The 9198-nt window shown below is 47.2% G+C and overlaps 1 protein-coding gene across 1 annotated transcript; it reads left to right on the forward strand.

Annotated features, from left to right (window-relative positions):
• Positions 1-5157: 5157 nt before the first annotated feature.
• On the forward strand, positions 5158-8993 carry LOC119295359 (protein transport protein Sec24-like CEF). The gene is made up of 3 exons (XM_037573768.1): positions 5158-6317; positions 6509-6583; positions 6668-8993. Exons 1-3 carry the CDS (start codon positions 5283-5285, stop codon positions 8789-8791), a joined length of 3234 nt encoding a protein of 1077 aa, XP_037429665.1. The 5' UTR covers positions 5158-5282; the 3' UTR covers positions 8792-8993.
• Positions 8994-9198: the final 205 nt, after the last annotated feature.

Here is a 9198-nt window from a genome sequence, read left to right on the forward strand (position 1 = left end):
TGTTGTGTGTACTATCACCATGGTGGGGGCGAGGGAGTTATGCTTTGCTTGTATGTTGATGACATACTGATTTTCGGAACAAATCTGAATGTTATTAAGGAGATCAAGGATTTCCCATCTTGCTGTTTTGAGATGAAGGATTTAGGAGTGGATGATGTCATTCTGAACATCAAGTTGTTGAGAGATGATGATGGTGGGATTACATTGCTTCAATCTCACTATGTGGAAAAGATCTTGAGTCGCTTTGGCTATAGTGACTGGAAGCCCTCTCCAACACCATATGATGCTAGCGTGCTGCTTCGAAAGAATCGAAGAATTGCCAGAGATCAATTGAAGTATTCTCAGATTATTGGCTCGCTTATGTACTTAGCCAGTGCTACAAGACCTGGCATTTCTTTTGCTGTTAGCAAACTGAGTTGGTTTGTTTCAAAACCAGGAGATGTGCATTGGAAAACTCTAGAGAGAGTCTTGCGTTATTTGAAAGGCACTGCGAATTATGGAATTCACTACACTGGCCACCCAAAGGTGCTTGAAGGGTATAGTGACTCAAAATGGATCTCAGATGCTGATGAGATAAAGGCCATGAGCGGATATGTATTCACTCATGGAGGTGGCGCTGTTTCTTGGAAGTCTTGCAAGCAGACCATCTTAACGAGGTCAACAATAGAAGCAGAACTCACAGCACTAGATACAGCTACGGTCGAAGCAGATTGGCTTCGTCAGCTCTTGAATGACTTGCCGGTTGTTGAGAAACCTGTACCGGGTATCCTTATGAACTGCGATAATCAAACTGTGATCACGGAAGTGAACAGTTCAAAGGATAACATGAAGTCATCAAGACACGTTCACAGAGGGTTAAAGTCTGTCAGAAAAATGAGAAACTCCGGAGTTATTGCATTGGATTATATCCAAACATCTAAAAATCTGGCAGATCCTTTTACTAAGGGTCTATCACGTAATGTGATAGATAATTCATCGAGGGAGATGGGTATGAGACCCACAATATGAGTTGTTCACAGTGGTAACCTATTCTTTGTGATCGGAGATCCCGTGAATTAGATGTGGAAGACAAGTTGTTGGTCAACTGGGAGGAGAGTACCCTTACTATTAAAAATACCACTCCATGAAGATGCAATACTCTCCTAATCTGCATGGAAGGTTGATGCATATATCTTAACATGTTCTAATTGGCTCTTTGAAGCAGAGATGTTGTCATGCAGAACATCTTTTGAAGAACGCACCTATATGAGTCTGATTTTAAACGTCGCAATCTATGAGAGTAGGGTTCTCTCTAGTAAACTCATGAAAGGTCTCGGAGTATGATGCATAAGCTCCACCCGCGGGGAAGACCCACGGTAGCCACGTACCAGTCAAGGCTTTATGTGAAGCTAGATTCGCAGAAAACTTGCAGTTCAAGGCCGAGTCCACTGTTCAAGTTGCTTACTAGTGTAGCATAGAGTTCTAGGTGGAAGTTCAACTTAACAGTCTCCACTGCAGTACCGGTATATAAAATAGTGTTTTGGAACCAAAGGCAAGTTTTGTGTGCCTCTGGGATCTGGTGGGGAATTGCTGGAATTCAGTCTATTCTGGGACAACCCAATAACTATTTCAGAAATTCCTAAATAAATCCTAGAGGCCCACTTAGCCCATTTGTGCAAGGCAAGGGATGCTACTAAAGTTTAGTCCCACGTTGCTAGTTTAGTGGGAGTTGAACTCCTTATAAGGGAGGTTCTTTCCCCACTTGTATGAGCATGAGAACAAGAGGGACATCCACGCGCGCTCCTCCTCCGCCGCCCGCCTCGCCACGCCTCGTCGCGCTGCGGGTTGCGGGTTGCGGGAATGAGCCGAGCCGATGTAAATTTTTGCCACGCACTACGGGTATACGAAAGGTCACGCGAAAGCTGAAACATTTTGCTGTAGTGGAGATTGAATACGAACGACACACCTCTTCGCCTGCTGCCTGTTCGTTTCGTCTCCCTTGTTCTCTTGAGATCCCAACGCAGCCTCTTGTCTCCTTCTCTTGTGCCTATAAAAGGGAGGTCGCTCCTCTCAGAGAGACACACTAGAATCTGTTCCTCCTCTCGCCACAAGTTCCTGAGCACTACGCTGCTGCTACGTTCTTCCCCATCCCGGCTTGCGGCGTGCACCACAGGTCGGGACAGTAGGCCTCTGAAACCGCACCTTTTGAGTCCTGTACGGGAGAAGGGTGATAAGGTTTTTGGGGAGCGCTCTGCGTGACTACTGACTTCTTCGTCACGGACGCCCCGGACTCCGACGACTACTTCTCCGATGACGACTACTTCCCCGACGTCGACAACCTCCTCGACGACATGGAGAACACCGACCCCAAGTCCAGTGCCTCTGCTCCAGCTGCTGTCCAATACGTGTTCTTATCTTTCCTGTTAGAAGTCCTGCAACAGTTCCTTCTTCTAGTGTTTGCCCTAGACATGTTAGGCTCTACTTCATATATGCATCTTGATCTACTGTCTGCTCTAGAGATGATAGGTTCTAGCTCATATATGCATATATTATTTACCTTCTCTTTTTTAAATCGCATGGCTTGTTTTATTACTGCTATGCTACTCATGCTTTATCTAGTATTTCTGTTAATAAAATCATTCGGTAAATTGCTCATATTTCCAACACGCCTCGCACACACGCGCGTACGTGTACGAGAGAAACACGCATCGCTCGGCCCCCGACCGCCCACCGTAACCAGGAACTCCCCGAAATTTTCCTCGCCCTCGCTTCTACCACAGTTTTTTCCGTCATGGACGACCCAAAGAATGTCATGCAGCTGCATCTCCGGCCCGCCCAGGACGAAAAGCTTATTTTCTGTGATGCTTTTTTGTCATAGAAGTAGGAGCCCACCACATCTATGATGATACCGGGTTTTGTCACAATTATCGTCATAGAAGTGTCATAAGTATGACAGATTTTTTTTCCGTTCGGCTCAAAATGTCACGGATGTGTCTTTTTTGTAGTGGCATCAAGCTTTTATATCGATATTTATTGCATTATGGGCTGTTATTACACGTTATGTTACAATACTTATGTCTATTCTCTCTTATTTTATAAGGTTTATCATGAAGAGGGAGAATGCCGGCAGTTGGGATTCTGGCTGGAAAAGGAGCAAATATTGGAAACCTATTCTGCACAGCTCCAAAAATCCTGAAACTCCATGAAAATCATTTTTGGAATTAATAAGAATTATTGAGCAAAGAAAGTACCAGAGGGGGCCCACACCCTGGCCACGAGGGTGGGGGCACACCCCCCCTTCTGGGCGCGCCCCCTGTCTCGTGGGCCCCCTGGTGGCCCTTCGGTGCCCATCTTCTGCTATATGAGGGCTTTTAGCCTGAAAAAAAATCATAAGCAAGCTTACGGGACGAAACTCCGCCGCCACGAGGCGGAACCAATCTAGGGCTCCGGCGGAGCTGTTCTGCCGGGGAAACTTCCCTCCGGGAGGGGGAAATCATCACCATCGTCATCACCAACGATCCTCTCATCGGGAGGGGGTCAATCTCCACCAACATCTTCATCAGCACCATCTCCTCTCAAAACCCTAGTTCATCTCTTGTATCCAATCTTGTATTAAAACCACAAATTGGTACCTATGAGTTGCTAGTAGTGTTGATTACTCCTTGTAGTTGATGCTAATTGGTTTACTTGGTGGAAGATCATATGTTCAGATCCTTAATGCATATTAATACTCTTCTGATCATGAACATGAATATGCTTTGTGAGTAGTTACGTATGTTCCTGAGGACATGGACGAAGTCTTGCTATTAGTAGTCATGTGAATTTGGTATTCGTTCGATATTTTGATGAGATGTATGTTGTCTCTCCTCTAGTGGTGTTATGGGAACGTCGATTACATGACATTTCACCATTATTTGGGCCTAGAGGAAGGCATTGAGAATTAATAAGTAGATGATGGGTTGCTAGAGTGACAGAAGCTAAAATCCTAGTTTATGCGTTGCTTCGTAAGGGGCTGATTTGGATCCACTAGTTTCATGTTATGGTTAGGTTTACCTTAATACTTCTTTTGTAGTTGCGGATGCTTGCAATAGGGGTTCATCATAAATGGGATGCTTGTCCAAAAAAGGACAGTACCCAAACATTGGTCCACCCACATATCAAACTATCAAATTAACGAACGCGAATCATATGAGCATGATGAAAACTAGCTTGACGATAATTTCCATGTGTCCTCGGGAGCGCTTTTCTCATTATAAGAAATTGTTCAGGCTTGTCATTTGTTACAAAAAGGATTGGGCCACCTTGCTGCACCTTATTTATTTTCATTGCTTGTTACTCTTTATAAATTATCTTATCACAAAACTATCTGTAACCTACAATTTCAGTGCTTGCAGAGAATACTTTACTGAAAACCGCTTGTCATTTCCTTCTCCTCCTTGTTGGATTCGACACTCTTACTTATCGAAAGGACTACGACCTGTTGACGCGCTCTCAGCTGCCGCCACGTATCGTGCTCTGCCCATTCCCTCCGAATTTTATTTTATTTTTCTTTTTCTGTATGCGTTTGCGGTTTTTAGATGATTTTTATCTTTTTTTGGCTTAGGTGATAGATGTATGTTGCTGGATTGGAAAGCTATACGATCCCTTTTATTCAATTATGACCGCTGAGAGGACGGCGCAATAGTATCAATTACCTTTCCACAATTGTTTGAACGGTAGGTTCGGAGGTAATCGTATAGATGATGAGTAAATATCCGAGAGTTGACCAACAACTTAACTTACAGTCTTTCAAACTTGCTCATACGGTAATGGCGAGGGGTTTTGCGGATCCATTTTTATCGATTTTTTTTAGGATTTAGAATTTTTGATCCGAAAAAACGCGTTCTTTTGTCTTCTCGTGAGAGGCACATATCTATTTCCTCGTTTTTTGGATTTTTTTTTTTAAAAAGCTAATCGTGCCGGGCTGGCCTGTGTACTGCGACCTCAGGCCCAAGCACGTCCCGTGCCGGTCCGCCAAGCACGACCTGTTGGGCCAGCTTTGCTCTGATGGGATGCACCCATACAATCCGTGTGCCCCCCCTCCCCCACCCCCACCCTCTCCTCTCCTCTCTCTCTCTTTTATTATTTTGTTTTGATGAAGGACCCCTCCCTTATTTTTAGCGTCCGGGTTAAGTGTTTCCTTTTGTCTGGACGGAGTAGGAGGGAAGAGTCACGTTGTACTCATACCCGGCGTGTTCTCCCCAGATCCCGATCTGCGCTATCGATTCTTCTCGCCGTCGCCGCCCCCGCCGCCGTCGCCTCCCATGTCGAGGCCGCCGCCCCCTTTCTCGCCGCAAAACCCTACCCCCGCCCCCAACCCTGGGGGTCCCGCCTCCACTCTCCCGGCCTCCTTCTCCAACCTCCAGATCTCGCGCGCTCCACCGCCATCTGCTTCCGCCGGGCCGCCGCTAGGGGATGGCCCCGTGCCGTCGTCGATCCGAGGTCCGCAGGCACCGCCTCCTGGCGCCCGCCCGTTCCCTGGCAGTCCGCCGCCGCCGTTGCAGCCGGGCTCGCTCTTCGCCCGGCCTGCGGCGCCGGTCCAGCAGTCCCCTCCCGTTGGCGGTCCACCCGCGGCGTCGGTCCAGCAGTCCCCTCCCTTTGGCGGCCCACCCGCTGCGCAGCCGTTGCTGCCGCAGCAGAGATCTCCCTTCAATGGCCCGCCGTCCGTGCTGCCGCCGCAGGTGCAGCGGGCACCGTTCGGAGGTCCGCCTGGGGCATCCCAGGCTCGTCCGTTCGGTGGCCCACCTGCTGCGGTGTCGCAGCCTGCCCCTTTCGGTGGCTCTTCTGTAGCAACAGCTCAATCAGCTCCGTATTCAGCAGCTCCGCCACCACCGTTTGGCGGGCCACCTGGGGCAGTGCCTCCCCAGGCGTACTCCGGAGGGCCGATCCCCCCGTTTGGGGCTGCACCGGCGCCCTTGCAGCAGGGTCCTTATGGTGGGCCTCCCCAGTTTGGGGGGCAGAGACCAGGATTGCAGCCTCCGCCATTTGGGGCTCAGACTGCTCCTGCATCTCAGCCACCACCGTTCATGGGGGTTCCTGGGGCTAATGCACCAGCATTTGGGCCTCCAGGGTGGCAAGGGCAGGCACGACCTGGAGGCGTGAGAATGCCTGGTGGCATGCCGCCTAATGCACTAGGCCACGGGATGCCGTCCACGCCCACCATGCCATACTCTCCCCATGCTGGAGCCCAGGTCTCTACGCCATCCAATATTGACCCTAATCAGATTCCGCGTCCTATCGCCGAGACATCAGTCATCATTTTTGAGACCCGGCAAGGTGGCCAAGCAGCTGTTCCACCGGTATGTGCATATGTAACTAGAAATATCTGTGTCTGCTCTGACAATACTGATTCCAGATGTTTCTCAATAACTGTACTTGTTAATTTCGTCAAATAGCATTAGTGCTGATTGTAGGCTGCATCAAGTGAATTAGATGTTTCTCAATAACTTTACTGGCCAATTTCATCTAACAGCATTGCTGCTGATTGTAGGCTGCATCAAGTGAGTTTATTGTGAAGGACACCGGCAACTGCAGTCCCCGTTTGATGCGGTGCACCTTGAATCAGGTTCGATTTGTTTCAGTATTTTGTTCTCTCCTTTGGTCACCATAATTTTCCTTTCTAAACTGCTTCTTTTCCCTGTGCTGTTAGATACCATGTACAGGTGATCTCCTGACAACATCAGCAATGCCATTGGCTTTAATGGTGCAACCTTTTGCTCTTCCTCATCCTTCCGAGGAGGCTATCCAGCTCGTGGATTTTGGAGAGATGGGCCCTGTCAGGTGTTCTCGCTGCAAAGCATACATAAATCCTTTCATGAGATTCGTTGATCAAGGGAAAATTTTCATCTGTAACTTATGTGGATTTAGCAATGATACTCCGAGGGAGTACTTGTGCAACTTAGGGCCTGATGGTAGGCGACGTGATGCTGATGATAGGCCTGAGTTATGCAGAGGAACAGTTGAGTTCATTGCCACCAAGGAATTTCTGGTCCGGGAACCAATGCCAGCTGTGTATTTCTTCCTTGTTGATGTCTCCATGAATGCCGTACAGACTGGTGTAACTGCTGCGTCTTGCAGTGCAATATCCCAGGTTCTTTCTGATCTTCCTGAAGGTCCCCGAACGATGGTTGGAATTGCGACATTTGATTCAACTATTCACTTCTATAGTCTGAAAAATGCTCGACAACAGCCTTTGATGTTTATTGTTCCCGACATCCAAGATGTGTATACTCCACTTCAGATGGACTTGATTCTCCCAGTTTCCGAGTGCCGTGATAGTTTGGAGCAGCTTCTGGAGAGCATCCCCAGCATGTTTGAGAACAATAGAGTTGCTGATTCAGCATTTGGGGCAGCTATGAAGGCAGGTTTCTTAGCTATGAAGCCCACTGGTGGAAAGTTGCTTGTGTTTCAGTCAGTGCTACCATCAGTTGGGACTGGCTCATTATCTGCAAGGGAAACTGAAGCTAGATCTAACATCTCCACTGGAGATAAGGAAGCACATAAGCTCCTGCAGCCTGTTGATAAGACACTCAAGACAATGGCACTAGAATTTGCTGAGTATCAAGTTTGTGTGGATGTGTTCCTTGCCACACAGTCATACACCGATATTGCTTCGATATCAGTTGTTCCCAGTACCACTGGTGGCAGGGTTTACTACTACTTCCCATTTTCTGCTGTTTCTGATCCAGCCAAACTCTTCAATGATCTCAGATGGAATATCACTAAACCCCAGGGTTTTGAGGCTGTCATGCGTGTCAGGTGCAGTCAGGGGCTTCAAGTTCAAGACTATTCTGGCAACTTCTGCAAGCGTGTTCCTACTGATATTGATTTGCCTGCTATTGACTCCGACAAAACCATAATGGTTACCTTCAAGCACGATGATAAGTTTCAGGAGAACACAGAATGTGGTTTTCAGTGCGCACTTCTTTACACCACGGTATATGGGCAAAGAAGGATAAGGGTCATAAATATTTCACTTCCATGCACAAGCACGCTCAACAATCTTTTCCGATATGCTGATCAGGAAGCACAGTTTACTTATGTTGTTAAGCAAGCTGCAAATGGCATTCCATCAAGTTCTCTGTCCCAAGTTAGGGACCAGGTAATAAGTACCTGCATCAATATTCTCCAGTCCTACCGAAAACATTGTGCATCTGTAAGTTCTTCTGGACAGTTAATTCTTCCGGAGGCTTTAAAACTTCTGCCTTTGTATACTCTGGCCTTGATTAAAAGCATAGGACTGAGGAATGATGGGAGAGTAGATGATCGGTCCTATTGGGTCTCTGCTGTCTCCTCAGTTTCTGTGTTATTAGCCATTCCATTGGTGTTCCCTAGGATGATTGCTCTCCATGATCTTACATCAAGGGACGATGAGGATTCCCTTATTCCAAATCCCCTTACTCTCAATAGTGAGAATATACAGGATGATGGGATTTATTTATTGGAAAATGGCGAGGATGGTTTTATTTATGTCGGAAATGCGGTGAACCCTGCCACCCTGGAGCAAATATTTGGTTTCTCATCTTTAGCTGGTGCACCAAATCTGTTGGCATTGGAGCAATTTGATCATGCATTGTCCAGGAAAGTAAATGAAGTTGTGAATGAAATAAGGCGACAGAGATGCTCTTACTTGAGACTGAGACTGTGCCGAAAGGGCGACCCATCTGGAGATTTCTTCCGTTCGCTGTTGGTCGAGGACAAAGCACCGGGTGGCCTTTCCTATGTGGAGTTCCTCGTGCATGTTCACAGGCAAATCCAGAGCAAGATGACCTGAGGTGGCCGCTTCATTGGTGTGATATTTTGGTTGGTAGAGATCAAGAAGAAATTGATTCCCGCATGTGGGTATACAAAGATTATATGGACCGTTTTTCTTTCTGAAAAAAGAGTTGTACTCGTACTTAATTACCCTGTTTGTACTGAGATTTTCATATAAAGGCTCCTTCGTGGTATGGCTTGCAGTGCTGTTTTTATCCCTACACCCATGCTGTTGTTACATAAAGCGGTTTATATTTGGTATGGTTTCCTTGCCTACTCGAGGGACTTATCTGAGTCTTCTACAGGCTACAGGCCTACAGCTTATCAATCCTGTATCCATGGTGTATCATGGGAACATGGAGTGGCTGGAAGATCATTTTGGCAGATCTTACAATACTGAATACTTCCTCCGTCCCAAAATTCTTG

Source organism: Triticum dicoccoides, chromosome 4B, assembly GCF_002162155.2.
Source record: "Triticum dicoccoides isolate Atlit2015 ecotype Zavitan chromosome 4B, WEW_v2.0, whole genome shotgun sequence".
Taxonomy (NCBI): Eukaryota; Viridiplantae; Streptophyta; class Magnoliopsida; order Poales; family Poaceae; genus Triticum; species Triticum dicoccoides.

Bases quoted from the DNA above. Each gene is read 5' to 3' on its own strand.
- LOC119295359 (XM_037573768.1), top strand. From the start codon at position 5,283: ATGTCGAGGCCGCCGCCCCCTTTCTCGCCGCAAAACCCTACCCCCGCC. The intron at 6,318-6,508 runs GTATGTGCATAT...TGCTGATTGTAG, and splicing joins GCCAAGCAGCTGTTCCACCG to GCTGCATCAAGTGAGTTTAT. The intron at 6,584-6,667 runs GTTCGATTTGTT...CTGTGCTGTTAG, and splicing joins TGCGGTGCACCTTGAATCAG to ATACCATGTACAGGTGATCT.